The 27,038-nt window shown below is 38.0% G+C and overlaps 1 protein-coding gene across 1 annotated transcript in view; it reads left to right on the plus strand.

Annotated features, from left to right (window-relative positions):
* The window catches only part of LOC120176222 (E3 ubiquitin-protein ligase CHFR-like), a 46,407-nt gene that overhangs the window by 15,252 nt on the left and 4,117 nt on the right, over positions 1-27,038 (plus strand). Inside the window, exons 4-9 of the mRNA XM_039182684.1 lie at positions 4,646-4,707; positions 4,838-4,929; positions 5,013-5,136; positions 6,643-6,729; positions 7,252-7,360; positions 22,103-22,210. Coding sequence (XP_039038615.1) covers positions 4,646-4,707; positions 4,838-4,929; positions 5,013-5,136; positions 6,643-6,729; positions 7,252-7,360; positions 22,103-22,210 — 582 coding nt within the window. The remainder of the gene's footprint in view (positions 1-4,645; positions 4,708-4,837; positions 4,930-5,012; positions 5,137-6,642; positions 6,730-7,251; positions 7,361-22,102; positions 22,211-27,038) is intronic.

A 27,038-nucleotide genomic window follows, 5' to 3' on the forward strand; every position in this document is an offset into this window, starting at 1 on the left:
ATAAAAAGGGGTATAAGTGTTTTGATCCTCAAACAAAAAAAATTCATGTGAGTATGGATGTGTCGTTTTTAAAAAAAAAACCTTATTTCACAAAACATTCTCTTCAGGGGGAGACAAGTGATGTAGAAGACAATTTTTGGGACATTTCTATCCCACTACCCAATGTCATTTATCCTACACAAAAACCATGCATTTCTTAGATTAGTCGCTTTGAAAATCCAAATTCAAGTGTTTCTAATAATGATTGCCTAGGAGAACCAGGTTTGTTGGTGCCTAATGAAGGAGATTCTCGTTCAGGGGGGAGAAGTACTACAAACTAATCAACGTGATTTGAATTCTGAGCTTCAGTTTTATACTAGGAAGAGATTTAATCTGAGAAATAAAGACTCAAATATCAACCCTGCACGAAACCAATCTGAAGATCTGAGTTCTGGTGTCGAAACTTCAGGTAATCCTATCCCTACTACACCTTTGATTTCCTCCACTTTGTCCAACAATTCACCTAGTATTCCTGATCTTGATGTCCCTATAGCACTTAGGAAAGGTGTCCGAAATTGCACTCAACATCCCATTGCAAAATATCTTTCCTATCACAGACTATCAAAAAACCATAAAGCTTTCACATCTAGGATTTCACATTTGTTTGTTCCAAGGAATATACAGGAAGCATTGGATGATCCGAATTGGAAATTAGTAGTTATGGAGGAGATGAATGCTCTAAGGAGAAGTGGTACATGGGAGATTGTCGATCTACCCAAAGGAAAGAAAATAGTCGGGTGTAAATGGGTGTTTACAATAAAAAGTAAAGATGATGGAAGCGTTGAGAGATACAAGGCGAGATTGGTGGATAAAAGCTTTACTCAGACATATGGGATTGACTACCAAGAGACTTTTGCTCCTGTTGCTAAAATAAATTCTATTAGAGAGTTGTTATCTCTTGCAGTGAACTTCGATTGGCCTCTACATCAACGTTAAAAATGCATTTCTCAATGGTGATCTGGAAGAGGAGGTGTATATGAGCCTACCGCCAGAATTTGAGAAGAAACTTGGCAGTAAAAAAGTATACAGATTACATAAGTCACTATATGGACTCAAACGGTCACCAAGATCTTGGTTTGACCGCTTTGGAAAGACAATTATCAGTTATGGCTTCTTGCAGAGTCAAGCTGATCACACAGTATTTTATAAACATTCAAAAGATGGTAAAGTTGCAATTTTGATTGTTTATGTTGATATTATACTCATTGGTGATGATGAAACAAAATTAGCTATTCTGAAGAAAAGACTAGCAAAGGAGTTCCAAATTAAGGACTTGGGAGCTCTTAAGTATTTCCTTGGAATGAAATTTGCAAGATCTAAGGAAGACATATTTGTCAATCAGAGAAAATATGTTCTTGATCTCCTTGGAGAAAAAGGTCTACTTCATTGTAAGATGGTTGAAACTCCGGTTGAGCCAAACTTGAGGTTACAAGCTGCTAAGGTTGAAGAAGTAAAGGACAGAGAACAATATCAGAGACTTGTAGGGAAGTTGATTTACTTGTCTCATACACGGCCTGATATTGCTTTTACAGTTAGCATGGTAAGTCAATTCATGCACTCACCAGGGGCAGAGCATTTTGAGGCCGTCTATAGGATCTTAAGATATTTGAAAGGAACTCCAGGAAGAGGCTTATTGTTCAAGAAACATGGACATCTTCAAGTTGAAGTCTACACAGACGCAGATTGGGCAGGAAGTGTTACAGACAGAAGATCAACGTCTTGATACTGTTCTTTTGTTGGAGGAAACCTAGTTACATGGCGGAGTAAAAAATAAAATGTGGTAGCTAGAAGTAGTGCTGAAGCAAAATTCAGAGTCGTTGCCCATGGAATCTGCGAGGCGATGTGGATAAAAAGGATTCTTGAAGAATTGAAGTTTTCTTAGTTGACTCCAATGAAGGTCTATTGTGACAACAAAGCTGCTATTGCTATCGCTCATAATCCAGTTCTTCATGATCGCACGAAACATATAGAAGTGGATAAACATTTCATCAAGGAGAAAGTCAATGCGGGAATAATATGCATGACATATCTTCCAACTGATGAACAATTAGCTGATGTACTAACGAAGGGACTACACAAGAAGCAATTTGGTAAGCTGACTAGCAAGCTGGCTTTGGAATATATCTTTAAACCAGCTTGAGGGGGAGTGTTGGAAATTTCGTCATTAAAAGCCTTGATTTAGTCGTAATTTGTGAGATATTCTAGGATCTGTTTTCTATGTAAATATAGAAAGTAAAAGATGTAAATCAAGAAAAAGTAGAAAAGTAGAAGTTGTCAAATATTGGCTCTAATTAGTTTCCTTTTTTTGTTGTAATTTCCCTCTGTATAAAAGGAGCCTTGTACTCATCCAAGAAATAAGACACATATTATTTCTTCATTCTTTTCTAATTCTAACCTATCCCACTTTATTTTAACAGCAGGCCCATCAAGAATTAAATTTGTAACTGGGGAATAAGATTCCCAGTTAGAGTCAGATTGGGCTGAATGAATCTGATCCACCTCCTCTCGCAACCCAAGACCCGCAAAATCCCTATTTGGGTTTGATTCAAATTCAAATTGACCTGACAACCCATTATTGTTGTTATTCGTGCCGGACTTTATCCTTTCAGAGAGTGTTCCCCATCTCCTACATTCTGCCCACAATCTTGTGCTTATTGTAACCATGTGCCCTCCTTTGACCAAACTTCCTCTTCTGACTTCGAAAATTTCTCATCCTTCTTCCTCCCCAGCTCCTCTGGTTAATCCAACACAGAACCCAAAGAAATCTTGACTTTGAACGATCTACCATAGGAACCTACAGTAACCGTTTCTGGAACATCAAATGGACTCTCCACCCTGAGCAGAACTTTTGCCAACGAGAGATCAGATCTGTTCTTAGATTCTTCCTTAAAATAGATAAACCTCCCCCAGTCCCCAGTAATTTTTTTCAAGAAAGCCTCATTCTAACACAGTAAAGGCAAACCACATAATTCTATCTGGCACAGAGCCAATGGAACTCCATTCTCATTCAGAACTGGCGCCAACCAATCAAAACATAAGGATAGTTCATCCTTCTTATTCTCCCATACATATGAAAATTCATCAACCGAGTCAAATGTGATAATGCAGGCCTTCCATGCATAACCCCATCTCGAAACCTGTACTCCCATTCCCTCAATCTACAACAGCTTCCTTAATCGACTCGTACTCACAAGATGGCTTCATTATCCCAGTTAATGAACGTTTAACCAATTCCGAATTGTCTTTCTAAATATGCATCTCCCAAACATTCCTCACGCCACTTGCTTTCTGTTTGAAACCTTCCACATTTATCCTTGACACTTGTTCTCTTCTCGGGTTGAAATCAGACTTCAGAACCTCCTTATACGATTTGCCGTCCCTGAAGCTTTTTATCGACTGAGCGTTCCTCTCGTTATTAGAAACATCCTGCTTTCCTGACCTGATCACCAACGTCTTATTCCCATCAACGACCTCCCTCCTATTTGGCTTCTGATACTTAGGAACCCAACAGAGATTCTCCTCCCATCGAACCACTTCCCATTCACAAACTGGATTGCTTTCTTCCTACTTTCCTCCTTCCAATGTCCGCTGAGGTACTTTTGTACAGTGGCAGATATGAAGGGGGGGTTTAACGAGGCCTAGTTTCTTAAAAAAAAATGTCACATTAAGGACCTTTTGGAACTGAAAAATCATTGTCATATTTGGATAATTGGCTTTAGATAATTAGTGGAATAGCTTTGGTGGATGGAATTTTGTTACAGGTTTTGAAGCTATGGTTGACGAGTGTTATGGCCTTGATTGGACTATTTGTTTGTTTATTTTCTTAAACTTACCATCATACCTTATTATTTTTTTCCCTTTTATCCTCCTATTTAAACAATATCGTTGTTTTGTTCTCTATTACTGTGCTGCTTTACTGAGAGTTTGTTTGTTTGCCTCTTAATGGAACCATTCAGCGTTGAATGCTGAATCGTTCAACATTCAGCGCGTTTGTTTCGCACCTCTGAATGATTCAGTGCTGACTGATTCTGCAAAACAGTGTTGAATGATTCAGTACAATGATTCAGTACAGAAGTACATTTTGAATGATTCAGAGTCATTATTAAACAACATGTCACATTCAGAACTAATTCATACAGAGCCTCTGAATCATTCAGCATTTGAATCATTCGGCGCTTAATCATTCTGAAGTAAACAAACAACCCCTGAGTTTAATTAAAATTGACAACCATCCGTGTTTTGCTGTTAAAAGGCAAATATATATAAATCAAGTTGTCCATGAGCCAATATGCACCATTTCTACCTTTTTGCCTGAAAGAATTCATCTTTCGTACATCGTATTACAGAACTTGTAAATTTTGTTTATTATAATTATATTAAATAATAGTAGTAGTTTTTAAAATGTTACATGTGTTGTCTGGTTAATGTCATTATTTTTTGTTGTCCATGAGCCAATATGCTCCATTTATACTGAAAGAATTCATCTTTGGTACAACAGAACTTGTATATTTTTTTATTATATTTTATTAAATAATAGTAGTAGTTTTTTAAATGATGTAACATGTGTTGGTTGGTTAATGTCTGAATTTTCTCTTGTTTCTTCCAGAATACTTGAGCTACATATTTAAACTGACCCCTGGTCAAGAAACCTGCAAAAAGCAATTGAAGGTGAATCACAGATATCATTTTTAATATTTTTTCTCTCATTGTCACTGTGTTATCGATTGGTTTGTTTATAGCATATATTTATATACACACACACACACACACGTATTTTCTGTTCATGGCATTTTCCCAGATCTGTATGGATGTTGAGCATGCAAAATGCAGCATCTGCTTGAATATATGGCATGATGTTATCACTATTTCTTCTTGCCTTCATAACTTCTGGTATGTAGTTTATTTGTTGATTGTTTCAGTAATGTCAATTGCCACAATTGATTTTAGTTCTAACTTCCTTTTATTACCTTTAGCAACGGATGCTTTTCTGAGTGGGTAAAGCGGTCTCAGAAGAAACATTCAAGTGTTTTATGCCCCCAGTGTAGAGCTGTTGTAGAATTTGCTGGAAGAAACCCATTTCTGCTCAATATTGAGGAGGTAACATTTTGAATTTTTCTTATTTTGTTATTATTTGGGAATATGGCTTGAATCATCCCCAATTAGTAGTAGAGTACCATCTAAAGTAAATGACAGGACACCAATAACTGATGACTGAAATGTATGACATGGTGTTGCTGCATTTATCATGTCAGTAGCTTCAAACTGCGAACATATATTTGAGGCAATATAATGTAAGGAGTTAATATTGTGTTACTTACAGATATGCCTGGCTGCATTTCTGGTACTTTTTTCTCTTATTGTTGCTGATTAAGCAAATTCTAGTGAATTTGAAATTGGGTGGAATAAAACAAGAGAATTTGTAGATTACTTTTGTTAAAAAGTCAATTGATAGAACTCAAAAGATTTACTTTTCACCTTAAGAACATGTTTTTTTGGGTGAAATAGGAATAAATAGGATGAACAATCATAATTCTAAGTTGGTTACATTTTGGGTCATAACTGTTAAATTTTGTTATTGAATCCTCAACTCTATTAAAGGGATCTGGTCTCTCAGTTTCCGACCCCTAAGATCTACTACATGACAAGCAATTAGAAAATGTATGTGCAATCAAGGACAAAAGATAGGAATATTATGTATTTTTTAAAATGAAAATTGAAGTCACATAATTTTTCCTGTTTTTTATTTTTATTTTTAAATAACATGAACTTTAAAGTGACTACAATGTATACCATAAAAAGTTAGCTTTTGAACTTAGGGTGTTATAGTTATATCTCCTGAAAAAAATGCTATAGATAGGTTAGATTTCTTTATTAAAATTGAAAATATTCAAATGCCTCTTATCAAAAAAAAAAAAAAAAATTCAAATGCCTCATAAATTATATTTCTTTCATTTGCAATATGGGTATTGAATTTCTGTCTGATGCAGTTATATTGAAGGAGTATTACTTTAAATTTTCTGTTAAAGAATCTTTATAAACTTTTAGTTTCACATAATATTTTTATATATGAAATTATTTATTTAATCTAAAATATTGACTTGACAACTTGTTTGAAGGAGGAGAAATTTCTATATGAAATTATTTAATCTAAGATATTGACTTGACAACTTGTTTGAAGGAAGAGAAATCAATGATCTTAGGTTACAAAAATAGTCGCTTGAAATCTTAAATGGCCCAAAACTTGTACTAACAAGAATCACCTGAGCTATGATCTGAACCAAATCTAGAACTATTTGAACCCAATTAGAACTCGACTCAAACTTGCTATTTGCCATCTCTGGATATAACAGGATATCTTTTATTCACAAATCCCGTTTGTGTTTCCAGTTTATTGCTCGTCTTAAAAGCTACTTAGTGATATCTGTTCTTTGAGCCTCTTTTGTATGCATCGAGGTCTCCTTATCACATCTTGCTGATATTATTTTTCCTATTTATGAGCACTGAGCACTTAAAGTGTTTGAAATCTGTGTCAACTTCCCAGAGTAGGGTGTGATATTATTTTTATCTTCTCGTTTTTATCTAGTTAACTGCTTTTTTGTTCAGGAGATCCTGCAAGCGGATCCTTCTTTAAAACGTTCAAATGAAGAAATTGCACTTATAGACTCTTATGCGACGATAAGATCAAATCTTGTGAGTAGTTGCACTCTAAATTTTTGTAATTTATTTTCTGGTTTGACAATGAGAGAACTTTACTATGATAAATTGCCTCGACTATTGATGCTCTGGGTAAGGCAAATATGACATGTAATGACTAATGATTAACATGCAGATATTGGTTGTGCATCCTAACCTACTGTTAACATCCAATGCTATAGTTAACTTCTGTTTTTTTTTTTATGTTGTAGTAACCTAACTGTAGTTTTCAAATATAATTAATTACCGGACTTCTAGAAGTTCTCATTTTAGTTGGGAAATCACTAAGCAACACCTTCAAGACTATCCTCAATAGTTTAAAATGCTAAAGCACCGCAATGTATCAGTGTTGCAAAATGCTCCTTTTGGTTGAGGTCCCCTTAGAATTAATTTCTTTCTTATAACATCCATCCTCAGAGGTTAGCCATATTCATGGTACTGCATAAGTTATTTAGGTATAATCTACTTGTGATGTTTCTCTTTTTTCTCCTCCTGTCACATTGTTTGTACTTGTGCTAGGTCATTAGGACTGAAAGAGGTAGTCAAAGGAAAAGGGGTCCGGCATTTGTTGATGATGAATATCATGGTGAAGAAAGTGATGACGAAGGACCTCAATGCCCTCAATGTGGTGAGATTTTTCTATATCGTTTTTTCCAAATACTCAGCTTCTTTTTTCTTTCTTCACTTTATATCATGCAATGCCAGACTTATCTTTCTCAATCTTTAACGGTTCTATTGTGCATTGCATTCAAAAGAAGAAAAATGGATAGCAACAAGATCTCTCTTTTCTTTTCCTACCTTTAGTTGGCGTTTTTGTCTTCTACACATTTGGTTCATTTAATGAAATAGATGAGGAATGAAATGACAAAGGTTTCAATATCCCTTCGATAAAAAAAAATGAGTGAGATAGGTAGAGAGAGAAGTGCAGAAAACTCGAAAAAGTTCATTGCTTCCGCTGAGGAATGGACAGTGTTAATTGATAATCTTAGTAAGAGGGTTTCACGACGTGTGCTTAGAGAGTTTTTTAGCCCTTATGGTCAGATTTTGAGAATATTCATTTCGCGGTTTTTAGAGAAATCAAAGTACAAGTCCTCAACTTTCGCTTTTGTCCAATTTGTTGATGAGGAAAGTAGGGAAAAAGCTATCCAGTCTGTGAATGGGAGATGGTTTGATGGGAGGAGACTATCAGTAGGGGTTGCTAAGTATCATAAGGGAACTAAGAAGGAGGTTGATGATGGGAAGAGTATGTTGAGGATCAAGTCAAGAGGGCAGGATCTGGCTTTCAATAGGTTAAAGGCAAAGTCGTTGCAAAGCTTCAGGGATGGCAGAACGTATAAGGAAGTAGCGAGGTCTGATGTAAACAAGAGAAGAGAACAAGAGTCAGAGATGTTTGTGGAGGGTAGCAAACGTAATGCTGCTGGTGTGAGGAACGTGTGGGAGATGCATATTGCGACAGACAATTTCAAGTGGGTAAAACGATCATTAACAGGAATAATGAAATCATCTTATGATTATGAGTCGGTAAAGGAAGCTTTGGAGTTAGAGGGATTGGGAATCCAGGTGTCGAGATGGGGTTATGCTTGGAAGGCTTGTATCATCACTTTCGATTCTGTTGATGAATTTTCTTATGCTTGGGAGAACAAGAAGGAAGAGTTGTCCTTGTGTTTCGATTGGTTAGCTCCAACAGTAAATGAGAATGGAGTTCCTTTGGCTTTGTGCCAAATAGAACTGTGTGGTTTGCCTTTACTGTGTTGGAACGAGGCTTTCTTGGAGAAGCTTACTGGGGATTGGGGAAGGTTCATTTGTTTTAAGGAAGAATCAAAGATAAGATCCGACGTTTCGTCTGCAAAGGTTTTGTTAAGGGTGGACAGTCCCTTCGATGTTCCAGAAATGGTTACTATAGGTTCTTATGGTAGATCTTTCAAAGTTAAGATTCTCATGGGGCCTGTGTTGATCCAGCCGAAGGAACTGGGGAGGAAGATGGAAGAGAAATTTTCAAACAAGGTGAACAGTGATTCTGTCCTATCCGAGTCAGAGGAGTGTTCCAGAAAGAGCAGTTGAAGAAGATTTTGCAGAGATTTCTTTGCATAAAGTTATTTCTTGGCTGAATAATGGCCATAATAGTGGTATGAATGGAGTTACTGAGGGTCAGGATATTTCAAGAAAGTCAAATGCAGAAAAGTCCAATGGTGGGCTGTCTGTTTCTGTGGAAGATAGGTCTTTCCAAGTGGGAGGTCACGTGGGGCTAGGATTGAGAGAAAGTATTTCTCCCGTTGAAAAAAACCCAATCTGATGTTAATGAGGCTTCCTTGAACTCTACAATGAAAATTTGTCCTTCTGGGCCTGCATATAATGTAAAAAGAATTGGAGATAAACTCATTTTTCAGCCCAATAACAGTTCAGTCAATTCTTTGGTCCCTGTAGAAGTTGATAATCCTAGGCAAGTGATTATAATTTCAGGGGGGAGAAGGAATTGGTACAAGTTGAGCAGGGTGTTGAATTGATTGTAGAGCAGGCTATCGAACAGCGGAGTATACTTGAGGATATTGTGCTAAATTCTCATAGACAGATGGACTTTCATAGGAATAGTGTATCTGGTGACCATGAGGTGGATGGCAGATTCTTAGATAAGGAGAGTAGTTTGGATTCTACAAAAAATTCTGGTCAGGGCTTTCCTCGGTCAAAAAATTTAATGAATAGGAGAAGGTTCATAATTGCTCCCTGTCATTCGGGTAGCGTATGTTCGGAGGGTGAAGTGGAAGTAAGATTTCATGATAGAATATATAGGAGGGTGACTAGTAGTATGGACAGGGAGTCAGTGGAACACACTAGGGAGGTGTCTCAGCCATCTCAAGACTTTGTTCAAGCCAGGCAGGAAGCGGAATATACTAGGGAAGTTTGTGACATTGTTGGGAATTTCTTTTAAAAGGGGGAATCAAATTGTAGAGGAAGAGATTTTCAAGATGGAGATGTTGGGGACTGGAAAGGCCTCTTGATTGTACCTTGTGGATTGAATATGGTGTTGAATGTTATTAAACTAAATGTCAAAACTGAAAATGATTACATGGAATATTAGGGGGATCTGGAAGTCTAAAAAATCAGGGCAGTGTCGAGGTTGGTTCTTAGAGAAAAGCCGGCTATTTTATTACTTCAGGAATCAAAATTGAATGTCTGTCGAAGTGGATTAACAAGAAAGCTTGGGGGTAATCTGCTCAGAGGTAGTTGTTTTTTTCCAGCTGATGGTTCGGCAGGAGGTCTAATATGTTTATGGAATGAGAATTACTTTGAGGTTATTGCACAGATTAACAGTAGTAGATTTATGGTATTATCAGGGAAGTTCAAGACGAGCAATTTTGAATGTCATTATCAATGTGTATGGTCCATCAGTAGAGGCTGATAAAGAGGAATTTTTTAGGGATTTTTTGTGTGCTGTTCAAAGCATCAATTTGTCGGTCTGCTTGGGGGGGGGACTTTAATGCTTATCTAGACCCCGAGGAGAAATGTGGGTTTACTCAGAATTGGCACTCTATGGATCTGCTTAGGTCTTTTATTCAGTCATCAAATCTGATGGATCTACCGCTAGTAGGGGGCGATTTACATGGTGCAATAATAGAGAGTCACCTAAATGGGTAAGGCTGGATAGATTTTTGATTAGTGGCTCATTTTTAAATCAGTTCCCAAATGTGATCAATAAAATGCTTCCTAGATCCCTTTCGGATCACAATCCAATTTTGTTGGTAGAAGAATGCAATAATTGGGGTCCTAAGCCGTTTCGGTTCTATAATTACATGCTTGAGGAAGATGGGTTTGCTGGGGTGGTGAAATCTTCATTATCAAATTTAAGGAAGGGTATTGGTGGTAGGGGTCTGTTTTCACTGCTTAGAGGAACTAAGCAGGCTATTAGGAATTGGCCAAGGAATAATCACAGGGGATTTTTCGATGATATTTCTGAATTAGAAGCCAGAATTAATGGTCTGGAATTGAAGCTACAAGAAGAGGGGACTTCTTTTCAAGAATGGGACTTGCTGGTTGTTTCGAGGAAGGAGCTATGGAATTTGCATAGGAAGGAGGAGAGCATTTGGTTACAGAGGTCAAGAGTGAAATGGAGTATTGAGGGGGATAGAAACACAGTTTTTTCACATGTGTGCTTTAAATAGGAATAGGTTTAATACTATTTCTTCATTGAAGGTAGCTGAGGATGTTGTTTCAGACCCAGATCAGTTGAGAGGCTTTGTTTTTGATTATTTCAAGGACAATTTTAACTCGGTAACAACCCTAGAGGTGGACAAAATCAATTTGAATTTTTCTAAATTGTCAGATGATCAAAAGAAGCTTCTTGAAGTTAGATTCTCAGAACAGGAAGTGTGGGAGGTAGTTTTCCACTCGAATAGTGCCAAAGCACCGGGGCCAGACAGTTTCACCATGGGTTTTTTTAAGAAATTTTGGCCATCTTTGAAGCCATATATTATGAAATTTGTCGAAGACTTTTATAATGGAAGGAGCTGGGAGCTGGGAGCATGGGGTCAATCATTCATTCCTAACGTTGATTCCAAAGATCAGAAATCTTGAAGGTATAGAAGATTACAAACCGATAAGCTTAGTTGGCAGTCTATATAAAATAATTTCCAAAGTCCAAGCTAGAAGGCTTGCGGCTGTTATTAATGTTCTGGTTAGTCCGTCTCAGTTCGCCTTCATTCCCGGAAGGCAACTACTGGACTGTGCCTTTTTGGCTAATGAAGTTATTGATGATTGGAGGAAAAAAGAGAGGAAGGTGTTGTTTTCAAGGTGGACTTTCGAAGGGCTTATGATTCGGTGGAATGGCCGATCTTGTTGAGACTTCTGAGAATTATGGGTTTTGGAGATAGGTGGATTTCTTGGATTTATTTGTGCATCTCCTCTGCTTCAATTTCTGTTCTTGTCAATGGTTCTCCGACTAATGAATTCAAGATGGGGAAAGGGTTGAGACAAGGCTGCAGTTTGTCTCCTATGATGTTCAATATTGTTGGGGAATTACTGAATCTAATGTTGATTAAGGCTGCTGATTGTGCTCTGTTTGAAGGGTTTAGTGTTGGTAGGGCGGAAAATAAGTTTCATTTGACGCATCTACAATTCGCAGATGACTTAATACTTTTCTGCAGGGACTCTTCTGCCCAAATTATGAATATTAGGAGAGTATTGAGGGTCTTTGGTTTAATGTCAGGCCTCCAACTTAATTTATCTAAGAGCAAGTTATTTGGAGTTAATATGGATGAGGAGGTTATAAAGGAATGGGCTACGATCGCAGGTTGTGATGTGGGGGCTTTTCCTATGACATACCTTGGTTTACCGATAGGTACTTATAGAAATTCGGATCTGTTGTGGGAACCAGTTTTGCAGAAGTTCAATAGCAATTAGAGGGTTGGAAAGCAAAATCATTATCGATGGCAGGGAGATTAGTGTTAGTGAAGTCTGTTTTGTCGTCCTTGCCAATTTTCTTCCTCTCTATTTTCAAAATCCCCTAAAGATTAACCAAAAGCTGAATTCTCTGATGGCTAAATTCCTTTGGGGGGACGATCCCTTGAAGAAGCGGATTCATTGGGTGAATTGGAAAATTGTGTGTCAACCGTACGAGGAGGGTGGTTTGGGTGCCCTGGATTTGTCGATGGCGAATAGAGTGCTTATGGGGAAGTGGGTTTGGAAGTTTGCAAATGATAAACATTCTCAGTGGAAGAAGATGATCTGTTGCAAGTACAATATTAGTAATTTGTCTCTTTCAATTAATAAGGCTGCTAACCCGCAAGATTCATGGATATGGAGAGGAATTGTGAATAATTATGAGAAAAAGACGATATTGGGAATTGTTTGAGGTCCAATTCCAAAATCCAAGTGGGGAATGGTAGATCAATCGAATTTTGGAATGACATTTGGGCTAATAATTTCACCTTAAAAGAACAATTTCCTAGGATTTATGCTCTATCGATTAACAAAACGGGGAAAGTTGTGGACTTTGGCTGTTATGATAATAATTGTTGGAGTTGGAATATTTGTCTGAGGAGGAATTTATGCGATTGGGAATTGGATCAATGGATATCTCTAATGACTTTGATTGATAATATTGTTTTGACTGATGCTGTTGAGGATTTTCTAACTTGGTCAGGGAGTGGAGATGGTTTGTTCTCAGTTAAGGCCTGTAGATCAGCTCTTATTCGTAGCTCTGGAGGAAATTTTCAGTGAAAGAAATGGGTTTGGTCTGAATTGGCTCCCCCAAAAGTTGAAACATTTTTATGGCAATTATCTCACCAAAAATTAGCTGTCAGAATGGAATTGAAGAAAAGAGGTGTTCCTTTGGAAGAGTTATTATGTCCTTTATGCCAAAAGGAGGAAGAAACAATTCACCATTTATTTATGTTTTGTCCTGTTGCTTGGGAGTTGTGGAATTTGTTCATCAATTAATGGGAGGTTAATACAGTTCTGCCCAAAGATCCCCCGTCTCTACTTAGTTCATGGTTTGTTTTGAAGGCTTCTTCTATTTGGAATTTCATCCCGGGTGTTGTTATGTGGTCGATTTAGAAGGCTAGGAACTTAGTGGTGTTTGAAAAATGGAATTTTGAGAGCTCTACACTGTTCTTCATTTGCAGATTCAGGTTGGCCAAATGGTTCCTAGCTAAATTTCCTAAAGCTAACATCCAGGTAGATTTATTAATAGGAGATCCAAGGCTTGCAGATGGTTTAGCAGTCAATTTTCACAAGAAGAAGAAGGATCTGTGCTGGTATCCACCTCCACTTGATTTTTATAAATTCAATGTGGATGGGGCTGTTAGAAGTGATGGTTTGCAGGGTGGAATTGGAGGTCTGTTGAGAGATTCGAATGGTTCTACCGTGATCTATTTCTCTAAGCCTGTCGGATCAGGTCCTCCTCTGTTTGCTGAGTTGAAAGCCATTAAAGAAGGAATTGATCTATTTCTACATTCGGATTGGGCGTTGAAAGGAAGACTTATTCTCGAAAGTGATTGTAAAACTGCAGTGGATTGGATTTTCAGGCCTCCTAAGGCTCCTTCGGTCTTCAGTTCTTTGGTTTGGGAAATTGGGATGTAATTTCTGGTAGGGATATTATGGTTAGGCTGATTCCTAGGACTTGTAATTGGGAGGCAGACAAGTTAGCTAAGGAGGGGATAGGTTGAATGTCCTTAGTGTTGGTGGTTATGTTTGGTATTTTATTTCGGGTGAGGTTGTAAATTATAGTTGTATATAATTCTGGTTTATTAATATATTGAGGTACTCTTTTCCTCCTTCCGCTAGTTGCCTCTGTTTAAGAGGCAACTATGAGTGAGGTTTTTAATGAGACCTCATAATCCTATAAAAAAAAAGATGAGGAATGAAATATATATTCGGTAGGGAATAGAATAGGGGAAAATACGTATCTCGATGTTTGGTTCATTGAATAGAATAATTTAAAATACTATTACTTTTTCTCCAGGAAAAAAGTACTATTTACGTTGTTTGGTTGTTGAAAGTAATGCTGAAGAAACTGCAAGGAATATGCACAAAATGACCATTTTATTACCCATTGAATTAAATAATAAACATTATTAATGTTTTGTGATATTATTTAAATATGTTGTACATAGTAACGAATTATCAAATAAAAAAAGATTGATAGGAATAGGAGGTTTCATTAAAAACCTCCCACCTAGTAGTCCTTTACCCTAGGACAAGAATCTACTAACTGTAGGAGGAAAAGAGTACCTTAATTTATTAATGACAATCCGATTACATAAGACTTATAAAAGAAGCTTCAACAGAATACATAAAAACATAACGCACTCCTTTAACACCTTAACTGTCAAACAAATCAACCAACCAAAACAAATATCACCATCACCCGATCCCCTCCTTTGCTAGTTTATCGGCCTCACTATTACAACACCTAGGAATCCACCTGACAATAATCTGTTTAACAGAAACAATAGACACAATTTCCTTAACAAAATTATTGAGAAAAACAAGAACTAAAGCAAGATCTTTGATCCAATCCACTGCTAGCTTGGAATCACTCTCAATGATTAGCCTACCCTTCGAACCCCAGTTAGAAGAAACAAAGATGTCAATGCCTTTTCTGATAGCTTTCGGTTCTGCAAGAATAATAGTGGTAGGACCAACATTTTCTGAAAATGAAATAAGTGTAACCCGATTCCAATCTCTGAGAATACCCCCTATTCCAGCCATCATCCCAACACTATTAACAGCCCCATCCACATTCATATTAAAAAAGTCAACTGGAGGAGGACTCCAACATTGCACTATCCTGTTCAGTTCCTTACAAGTAGATAAGTTATCAGCCAAAGAAGGATCACCAATTAAAGAATCAGTCTGAATAGATAGAAGGGGATACTTTGCTAAAAACCATTTAGCTAGCCTTAAACGAACATAGAAGAACAATGAGACTCAGTTCAGCTTTCCTTTTTCAAAAATGATTTCATTTCTTATCTTCCAGATTGACCAGAAAACTACCCCGGAATAAACTTCCACATAGCAGAATTTGGCCTTAAAACAGACCATGAACTGAGCAGGGATGGTGGGTCAGATGTAAGAGCAAACCGAACACCCCAGTAGTCTATAATTTTATTCCACGGTTCCCAGGAAACATGACAGGAAATAAATAGGTGCTAAACTGATTTTTCCCTTTGATTACATAAAGGGCTGAGCATGTTCTCCCCTATATGAATCCCCCTCTTCAACAATTCCACTCTCACAACTACTTTTTGATGGGACAGTTTCCAAAGGAAAGTCTCCACTCTAGGAGGAACTAATCCCAGCCATACACATTCATTCCACCGAAATGATTCATCACAAATAGGATAAAGCGATTTCTTGCATGCTTTAACAGAAAACAATCCCTCACCCGGTCCATCCCACAACAAACAGTCCTCCAATGACTCTATAAGTTTGATATCTTCCAGACTATCTAAAAGTTCTACCAACTGCTCCACTTCCCAATAACAAAGATTCCTCCTCGTTTTAATGTTCCACTCCCATCCCTTCGAATCAAAACACCCAAAGTCAGCCACATTACCCCTTTTATTTGTAGATAGGGCAAAAATCCTAGGGAAAACATGTTTCAATGGAAACTCTCTAAGCCAAGTATCACTCCAAAAGGAAATAGATTTGCCATTCCCTATTTGTAACTTTGCATGGGATCTAAGACACTCCAATGGCATCATCCTTGATAAAGTTATTTACAATTCCTCTCCACACCCAAGAATCTTTTTGGGATAGAACCTTATTGATATCCATGGAATGACAACTCACGTCATGTTTGCTACACAAAAATTCCTTCCAAATAGAGTTGTTTTCATTAGCAAATTTCCAGACCTACTTTCCCAACAATGCTCGATTTGTAAGTTTCAAGTCAACAACACCCAAGCCTCCACCACTCAACGGCTTGCAAACCTTATTTCAACTCACCCAATGCATTTTCTTTTTCTCAACCCCTCTACCCCATAAGAAATTCGACATCAAAGAATTTAACAGCTGACAAATAGAAGGCATCTTAAAAATCGATAAGTAGAAGATTGGTAAGGATGACAATACCGACTTAATAAGCACCAATCTACCAGCCATTCCAAATGGAGTTGTTTTCATTAGCAAATTTCCAGAACCACTTTCCCAACAATGCTCGATTTGTAAGTTGCAAGTCAACAACACCCACGCCTCCACCACTCAACAGCTTGCAAACCTTGTTCCAACTCACCCAATGCATTTTCTTTTTCTCAACCCCTCTACCCCATAAGAAATTCGACATCAAAGAATTTAACCGCTGACAAATAGAAGGCATCTTAAAAATCGATAAGTAGAAGATAGTTAAGGATGACAATACCGACTTAATAAGCACCAATCAACCATCCATAGATAAAGAAGCTTTCCAACCTGCCAATTTCTGATTGAAATTATCAATTATTGGCTCCCAAAGCTTCTCTGAATTCTTTGACGCCCCTAATGGAAGGCCTAGATAAACCATGGGAAATGAACCAGTAGAACAACCAATATCCCTTGCCCAATCATCAAGGATGTCATTCTCCACATTAATACCATACAATTTGCTTTTAGCTAGATTGAGTTGAAGCCCCGTCATTAAACTGAAAATCCTCATAACTCTTCTAACATTCTTAATCTGAGTAATTGAAGCTCGACAGAAGATAATTAAATCATCTGCATACTGAAGATGGGACAAAGTAAAGGAATTTTGATTCTTGCCAAAAGAGAAACCTTGAAAAAGACCCAAATCCACTGCTTTAGTCAACATCAAATGAAGTAGGTCCCCAACCATAAAAAGAAGAGGAGAAAGACTACAACCTTGCCTCAAGCCTTTAGCTATAGGAAACTCTTCCGTAGGAGAGCCGTTCACTAGGACCGAAATTGAAGCTGTGGAAATACATTGTGTGATCCAAGAACACCACTTCTCACCAAAATTCATCTCTTTCATTATCCTTAGGAGAATCTGTCATTCCACAGTGTCATATGCTCTACTGAAATCCACCTTAAAAACAACCCCTTTAAGCCCTTGCTTCCTCCAAAAATCAATTCCTTCATTAGCTAAACAAGAGCAGTCCAACAATTACCTTCCCGGCATAAAAGCAAATTGTGAAGGACTAATTATATCCTTGCCGCAAGCAAGAAGTATCTTAGAACTTTTGAAAGTATTTTATAGAGGCTGCCCACAAGACTAATAGGCCTATAGTCTTCAATTCTCTGGGGATTACCTTTCTTAGGAATCAAGGTAATAAATGCATGATTGACCCATGTTCCCACTTTTTTCCTTTATAAAAATCTGTAAAAAACTCCATAATTTGCTCCTTAAGATGTACCCAATATTTTTTTATAAAAACCCATGGTAAAACCATCCAGACCAGGAGCTTTTGCACTTTCAGAGGAATAGATTGCTTGACACATTTCTTGCTCAGAGAATTCCACCTCCAGATATGCACTTTGAGAAGGTGTTAACTTCGCAAAATCAAAATTTAAACCCTCTAACTCCAATACTGAATTAGTATTGTAAGTAGTCTTGTAGAAATTGAGTACACTACATCTTATAGTTTCTGGATCCGACATAAATTTCCCGTCAACCTTCAATGAATGGATAGTGTTGACTATATTCCTTTTCATAGCACTAAGGTGGAAAAACCTCGTATTTTTGTCTCCATTTTTCATCCATCTATTTATGGACTTCTGACACCAAATGCTCTCCTCAATCCGTAACAGCCTCCATAACTCTCCTTTGAATTCAACCAACTGATCCCACTCCCCCTTGGATAAGATTCCATCTTGTGACTTTCTTTCCAAGTCATATATCTTCACTTCGAGCAAGGAAATGGAATCTGGCAGCCCTAAATGTCTACTTCCAGGCCATTTTCTGATCTGTTTTTTGCAGTTTTTAACGTCCTGAAAATTCCCCCTCCAATCTTCTTGTTCTTCTCAATTGCCACCAAGTCTTCAACCAAATCATCAAAACCTTGTTCCTGTAAAAAATAATTGAAAAATCAAAAAGGTTTGGGGCCCCAATTAAAACTCTTATCTTCCAGCAAAACCGAATTGTGATCTGAAATTGAATTCGGTAAAAGGCATTGTGAAATCTTAGGAAAACTATTTAAGAAACTGCCACAAATTAGGAAACGATCTAGTCGAATCCATGTTGAATCTTCTCTATTGCTATACCATGTGAAAGTTCCTCCTGACATGGGCAAATCAATAAGATTAGCTTGTTGCACAAAAGATCTGAAAATATCAATTGTATGTCAATTTTGTGATTTCCCTAACTTTCCTTCCGGATCAAGATACTCATTAAAATCACCCCTAATACAAATCGATCGATTCACCGAAATTACAAAATTTAGCAGCTCCCCGTAAAACTCCTCCTTCTCAGATTCAATAGCTGGGCCATAGACATTAATAAAAACGAACTCCTTTTGATCGTTCATGAAATTCCCTACCAATGCCAAAAACCTACTGTGAACTTGCTGATTTGTGATTTTGAACACATTTTCATTCCACATACTAATCAATCCACCCTTTGACCCCTGGGCTAGAGACACCATCACTCCCTTTAATAGATTTCCTCCTATCCTACTTGTAATCGACTCATGACAATGTTCAAGCTTAGATTCTTGAATAAAAATCAGAATTGGTTTGACCTTCTTAACTTGCCTTGCGACAGAAACAAGCTTTTCTCTCCTCCCTAAACCTCTAATGTTCCACGAAAGGATACTAAATTTTTGCATATAATGACTTTACTCCTAAGAACGAAAAACACACCCTGCAAACAGCATAAGCTGACCTGCATATCATACTTTCCTTGCTACCTCCGAACCATTCTCAAGATTAAGTATTTTTTCAATAAATGCCTTCTTCCCTTCCTTGAAAGAAATACCTAACATCTGACAAACTTTCCATGTGGCCATTGCTTCCTCCAAACATTTCTTAAAAGAAGGTGAGGAAGCCGTAAAAATATTAACCAGCTCCAAAGCTTCATTGATTAAAAATTTTCTCATCCTTCTATGCTCTCTTCCTGTCCCTGAAGCAATATAAGAAACTGTTGCCACACTCTCTGGGTAGTTATTGCAAATTAAAGGGGCCCTAGAAATATTCTGATCATTAGTAGAACAATTGATAACCTTCTCCTTTCCACTCGTTTTTCCTGAAGCAGGCTGTTGAATATTCCTGCAAACTGTAATATTTTGTTCTTTATTTCGAGTATCCTCTGAATAAAATAAGTCTGCTTCACTATTTGAACATAGCCAGATTCGTCTCTCTTGTCCTTCTATACACTCGAGTAAAACAACCTCTTCCTCTTCTTCCATCAGGTGCACTTCTGATGGACAAACATGCTGAAATAGGAAACCCCATTTTCCATCGTTTAGAGCTCTTCACAGCGACTTCCTTATTTTCCTCCTGCAACACTTGTCCTTGTACTTCCTTACCAAGAACGTTTGCTTCGACTTTCCTCTATAGAATCATACAGAGATGGTAATTCATTGTTCTTCCCTAGCCCATCCCAATTTATTTTAACTGTAGGCCCATCATGAATTAATTTTTTGACTGGAGAGAAAGATTCCCAGTTTGCATCAGAATGGGCTGAAGAAATCTGGTCCTCAACATCTCTCAGCCCAAGACCAGCGTAATCCCTATTGGGAATTGACTCAGATTCAAATTTCAAATTTTCCGACAACCCTTGACTTTTGGATTTCGTGTGGGACTATTTTTTCAGACATTGATCTCCACCTCCTTCATTCCACCCACTATCATGACTTTTCTGTAACCACATGTCCACCTTTGACCTTACCACCTCTGCTGACCATCCCAGTTTGTCTTCTTCCTCTTCTGAATTACCTCCATCATCCTCCTTCGAATAATAAGCACTGTGACCATCATCTGAGATCTTCTGCAACTCATCTCCGATTTCACCTGAGGATTTCTTACAACTCCCTCCCAAAATAATTTTAACTTTAAAAGATCTTCTATAAGACCCTACTGTAATAAATTCAGGGACGTCAAAAGGGCTTGCTACCCTTAACAATAGTTTCGTTGATGAGAGATCCTCTCTATTTCTAGTCTCCTCCAGTATACACACAAACTCTCCCCACCTTCCTGTTAATTTCTCCAGAAAGGGCTTATTCCAGGTAAGAAGTGGTAACCCTACCAGCTCAACGAGACAATACGCCAATGGAACTCCATTTTCATTCAGCAACGAAGATAACCAAAGAAACCATGAAAACAACTTCTCTCAGACATTCGACCACGCATCTAAGAAATCTTCGTTTGAATTGAAAATAATAATACAAGCATTCCCTACGTAACCCCAGTTTACTATTTTGACCTCAAATCCTTCTTTTGTCAATGCCTTCTTCACCAAATCAGGCTTTAAGGGATATTTAATAATCCCTGTTAAGGAGTTTTTCACCCAGCTTGAATCTTCTGTAGGAATGTGCATTTCCCTCCTTAATCCATTTGCTGCCTTGCTTTGACCTTCCTTCTTTTCCGCTCTTACATGCTCCGATCTCCTTCTATCCGTCTTCAACACCTCTTTATACGTTCTACCATCCCTCAAACTTCCCGATTTTTCCAGTTCCTCCTACTGCCTACCTTTGTCCACTGTAGCTAGCTTACTACCGTCTAATTGAAGATTTTTATCACCTGATTCTCTTTTCCTGTCCTTCTTGTACTTAGCAACCCCCACTGTGACTCTCATCCCATCAATCAGCGTTCCATTAACATTCTGGATTGCACTTCTACAGCCCACCTCCGTCGAATATTGAACAAAGCCAAACGTGGATGATTTGTAATTCGGTTTTAACCATAAAATTTGGAATAAAGACCCTCACTACTTTGCCATAATGATTGAAAATCTCTCTTAACTCACTTCTAATAACTCTCTTGCTAAGATTATCAACAAAGACAATCCATTCCTCATGTGAGGATGAACAACCTATCACACTCGCTCTATTTCTCTCTATACCTTTCTCACTCATCTTGAAAATATGCAAAAGCTGCTACTTGTTGCTTATCTTAGGTATTCTTTAATAAAAATAAATAAAATCATTTTTAATATTTTCTAAAAGTAATATATGAAATCATTTAATGATTTATATTTAAGTATTATGTTTGAAACTATTTTGAAAAAATAATTTCGAATATGTATAATGTTTAATATAAACATACATTGTTTGATATGATTTCTTATTCATATTATAAGTAGCTTTACTTTAATTTTTGCCACCCACTGCCTAGGAAAAAACTGGTCAAATAGCCCTCTTTTTGTCATCCTTTGCCAAAATTTGACATTCTCATCTCTTGACACTCCTATTCATCCTTCCCAAATTTGAAGCCCTAAGCCCTTAAGGCTTAAAACATTCCCTTTACCTAAAACCTTGAAGAGAGAAAATCATTTTGTTTTTGCATTATTTATTGCGTCATTTGAGGATTTTTTTGGGTTTCTCGGTACTTTATCTCTCTTGTAGGAGCTGTTGCTATAGCCAACGCTACCTGCATAATCTGGCATCATTGTGCTCTTCCATTCCCTTCTCCATTTAACTTTTTTCTTTCATTCCTCCTTTCTTCACTATCTACTCTCATTTTAGAACGGAAAAGGAGAGGTTTGTTTTTAGGCTTTCCGTACTAAATGGTGTAGAGCATGAATAACAAAGCCAAGAATAGCTATTACAGCCTCAGTGATGAGGTTGTATTGGCTATTACATTGAATAAACATTCTGTGAAGGAAACATCTGCATTAGCATTGGGGATTGTTATGACTATTCTCCCAACCAAACGCTGCATTAGCTTAATTTTGCCTAATTCTTGTTTTTTTTCTAATCAATGATCATTCAACTACAACTTTCAGGCTCTGGAATTGGTGGGTTTCAATGCAACCAGCAAACAATCCATTTACAATGTCAAAATTGTGGTGGAATGATGCCTTCTAGGGCTAATACGCATGCACCACAACATTGTAAGTATTAAAATTTGTCTTGTTCTGATGATTCTTTCTGGTTTTCCCTCATTTTCCTGTTGCATTCCAATTTCCTCTGTTTCCCTCTAGTTTATTTTGTCCACCTTGGATTTTCTCTCTATAACTTTTTTCCTCATTCTACCCTGGTAGGTAATTGACTGGGTGCTTGCTTTAAATGCCATTCCTCTACTCAATTTATTAAAATTTCAATATAGTCCCTATCCAGTTGTATGTGTAATTGAACAAACTTAGAAGGAAGGTTGTTATTTCTTACTAATTAGTTTACATCCTTTATGGAGAGGACTATGTACAAATAAGGAAACAATCCTTAAAAATCAGTTACTTCCTAAGATTCAAGTGACTAAGATTAGATCCTATTTTACAAGGTAACTCCTAAGACTAAGGTAAGAAGTTTGTCCTTAATCTTAGGAATTCCAACACTCCCCCTCACGCTGGAGTGTAAATATTTATCAAACCCAGCTTACCAATCAATTCCTCAAACATGTTTCTGCTCAAGCTTTTGGTAAACAAGTCTGCAACTTGTTATCTAGTAGGTAGGAAGGTGACACACTCTTCCTGAGTTAATTTTTTCTTTGATGAAGTGGCGATCTATTTCCACATGTTTGGTGCAATCGTGGTGAACAGGATTATGTGCTATACTGACAGCTGTTTGGTTTGGTTGTCACAATACATCTTTATAGATCTGGTGTAGGACACTTTTAGTTCTCCCATTAGCCGTTGTATTCAGATTTCTTTGCATATACCATGGGATAGTGCTCGATACTATGCCTCTGCACTGTTGCGTGCTACAACAAACTGTTTTTTTGCTTCTCCACGTCACGAGGATACCCCAAACATAGCTACAGTAACCACTTGTAGAACATCCATCGTTAAAAAACCCTGCCCAATCTGCATTATTTCGGTTGGTTGTTTTCTTGAAATGCAAGCCTTTATCAGGAGTCCCCTTCAGATACCTTAATATCCTGTACGCAACTTCCAGGTGCTTCTCCCTAGGGCATGCATGTACTGGCTGATAACACTCACACCGAAGGGAATGTCTGGACGGGTGTGAGATAGGTAGATAAGTCTCCCTACTAGTCTTTAGTATCTCCCCCTGTCGACTTCTTCTCCATCCTTATCATTTCCCAATTTAAGATTAAATTCCATAAGAGTTTTGGTTGGTTTGCAGCCTAACAAACCGACTTCTGATAGTAGATCAATAACATACTTTCTTTGGGAGATGGAGATTCCTGCCTTAGACCTGGCTACCTCCATTCCAAGGAAGTATTTAAAATTCCCCAAATCCTTAAGTTCGAATTTTGCACTAAGAAACTCTTTTAGCCTCTCAATTTCACTTGAATCATCTCCTGTTAAAATTATATCATCCACATAAACAATGAGGAAGCTACATTTTCCACTTTCCGAGTGTTTGTAAAACATGGTGTGGTTTGCCTGTCCTTGAATGTAACTTCTATTGATCATAGCATTGGCAAATCAGTTGAACCACGCCCTTGGAGATTGCTTCAGCCCATATAAGGACTTATTGAACTTACACCCATGGCTCTTGCTTTCTTCAAACCTATGTGGGAAATCCATGTACACTCATTTAATTCTCCATTGAGTCATGGGTTCTCCATTTAATTCTCCATTGAGGAATGCATTTTTTACATCTAATTGAGTCAAGGGTCAATCCAAGTTGACAGCTAGGGATAAAAGAACTCGAATGGTGTTTAGCTTGGCAACTGGTACAAATGTCTCTTCGTAGTCAAGGCCATAAGTTTGGGTGAAGCCCTTAGCCACAAGTTGAGCCTTGTGTCGATCAATATTGCCATCGGGTTTTAATTTTTTAGTGAAGATCCATTTGCATCCTACTGTCTTCTTCCCACTAGGTAGATCCGAGACTTTCGAAGTTTCATTGCTTTTGAGAGCCTTTATTTCTTTCATCACAGCTTGCCTCCACTCGGTTCAAGAGCTTCTATATTTTTGGAGTTTCTACATAATCAACATTAGACACAAAAGTTTTGTAAGACTTAGATAAGTTTCCATAGTCCACAAACTGAGAAATAGGGTGTTGAGTGCAACTCCTTGTGCCTTTTTGAATTGCAATTGGAAGATAGATAGATGGAGATGGAGGTCAGACTTCTGTTTCAGAACAGTCCTCGGTTGGGGATGAAATTGGCACTGTTGTATCCGTTTCAGGAGGATGAACCCATCGAGAGTAAACTCGAATTTCTGGAGCCTATTCTTGCTGTCTTCCTGGATCAGGTGGTTGTGCCTGTCCTTCGGTGGTGTGATTAATCATGTTAATTTCTTGCGCATAGGGGAAATAGTGTCTAAATCTGGGATTACAATGGCACCTTGGTTGTTAGGCTTGTTTGTGATAGTAGTGGTAGGATCAAGTGGTATAATGAGAAGGGTGTTAAAGGTCTCATTCATTGAGAGTTTCCCCCTGAAGATGAGATGCTGCAAAGTATGGTTCGCTCTAAAAAAAGGTGACATCTCGAGAAACAAACATTCGGTGCAAGGTGGGTGAATAACACTTATAGCCTTTTTGTGTGGGGGGAATAGCCATTGAAGACGCAAGTGTAGGCTCGAGGATCAAGTTTGGATTGATTGGGTTGATGATTATGGACAAAAGCTTTGCAACCGAATATTTTCGATGGTAGATTGGGAACACGAAATAAGGGAAAGGCCTATTGAAGGGTATTTATGAGGTAGCAGGCAGTAAGGACAGTCTCTCCCCACAAGTATTTTGGGACACCCATGGTGAACATGAGGGCTCGTGCCACAACAAGGAGATGTCAGTTATTTTACTTGGAGATCCCGTTTTGTTGAGGGGTGTCGGGACAAGATCTTTGGTTCATTGCGGAGTTAAAATATTCTTTTCCATTATCAGTGCGGAGAGTATGTATCGTAGAGTTAAATTTGTTCGAACCATTGAGTGAAAGTTTTGGAATATTTTGGGTGTTTCAAATTTCTCTTTGTGGAGGTAGACCCAACAGACCCTAGTGTGGTCATCAATGAAAGTTATGAACCATCTAACTCCCATAACATTCTTTACTCGACTGGTTCCCCATAGGTCATTGTGAATTAATGAAAAAGGTGGGGTCTGGATATAAGGTTTAAATGGGTATAGTACACAGGTATGTTTGGATAATTGGCAAATTTCACATTTCAAGGAACTAACACTTTTATTTCAAAATAACACTGGAAGATGTTTCTTCAAGTACAAGAAGTTTGGATGCCGTAGTCTACGGTGCTATAACATAATTGTGTCCTCTTTTGAAGTGGATAGAGTTAATCCTTCTTGTGCACTCTCTTTATTCCAAAAATAAAGTCCATCATCAACAATAGCAGTGCCAATCATCCTCCCCGATTTTTGTTCCTGTACCACACAAGCAATTGCAGAAAATTCAACAAGAACATTTTCATTCTTGGTAAGTTTACTGATTGAAAGTAAATTGCAGGACAAGTTTGGGACAGGTAGGACTTTATCGAGAGAGAAATTCTCTGTTGTACTTTTCCTAATCCAACCACCATTGCGTGAGAGCCATCAGCTATGTGGATTCGGGACTGATCATGACAGGGTGTATAGGTGTGAAACAAAGTGGAGTTACCTGTCAAGTGATCTGAAGCACCCAAATCGAGTATCCAAGAGGAATAGTTGTTAGAATCAAAGGCAATGTTGAGGACGATACCTTGGGTGGCTAGAGATCCATGAGCAGTAGAAGTACCAAGTAACTTGTGAAGAGTCTCAAGTTGAGTTTTGGTTAGGCGAACATTGAGAGCATCATCTGCAGCAGTAGAGGTGTTAGAGGACAACATTGCAGTCTTGTTGTCCTTCTGCTTTTTTCCAGGATAGCCATGGAGTTTGAAGCATTTTTCCCTTTTATGACCAACACGGTTGCAGTGGTTACACCATGGTCGGGTTGACCCTCCATCATTTCTAGCCCCGTGTTTTTGGAATTGTAGCCCCTTGGAGATAAGGGCTGAAGTTTCAGCAGGGCGGTGACCAAGTGTTGTCACAGTTTTAGATTCCTTTACATCTCCCATCATGACTCGGCAACGATTTTCCTCTCTTCTAACTTTTGTAAATGCTTCACCGATGGTTGGTAGAGAAGTTTTGCCCAAAATACGCCCACAAACTTCATCCAATTCTCGGTTTAGCCCTGTTAAGAACTCATAGAGTCGTTCCTTGTTGAGATGTGTCATAAACTTGGTGTGTTCCAAGCCTTCACCTCGGTCTGCCTCATAATACATGTCGAGTTCCTGCCATAGGATCTTCAGATTGTTGTAGTAATGGGTTACTTCGAGCTTCCTTTGTCGATTATCTTTTAATTTGAGTTTGATCTCAAAAACTTGAGAAGCGTTTTCCTGATCAGAGTAGTTCTCCTTGACTGCATCCCACATATTTTTCGCAGTCTTGAATAGAAGGTAAGTACGACTTATGTGGCTTTCCATTGAGTTGATTAGTCAAGCCATTATAATTGAGTTGTTGAGCTCCCATGTAGAATAAGTAGGATCTGCTATGGTTGGTCTTGGGATTTCTCCATTGATGTATTCTAGTTTTCCACGACCATGAATCACCATAAGAATGGATTAGGACCATTGTAAGAAGTTTTTTCCATTGAGACGATGATTTGTAATTATAAGTGAGGAATTAAGGTCACCTTGAGTGGTTACCTGATTGACACTTTGAGGTACTTGTGAAGTTCCAGATTCGAATAGAGTTTCGTCACTCATGGGAGAAAAAGGAGGCATTTTTAGAGAGAGAAATCAGAGTTGAAAGAGAAGGATTGAAATAATCCTAAAGCTCTGATGCCATGAA

The sequence above is a fragment of the Hibiscus syriacus genome, unplaced genomic scaffold (genome assembly GCF_006381635.1).
Source record: "Hibiscus syriacus cultivar Baekdansim isolate YM2019G1 unplaced genomic scaffold, ASM638163v2 tig00112231_pilon, whole genome shotgun sequence".
In the NCBI taxonomy this organism is placed as follows: domain Eukaryota; kingdom Viridiplantae; phylum Streptophyta; class Magnoliopsida; order Malvales; family Malvaceae; genus Hibiscus; species Hibiscus syriacus.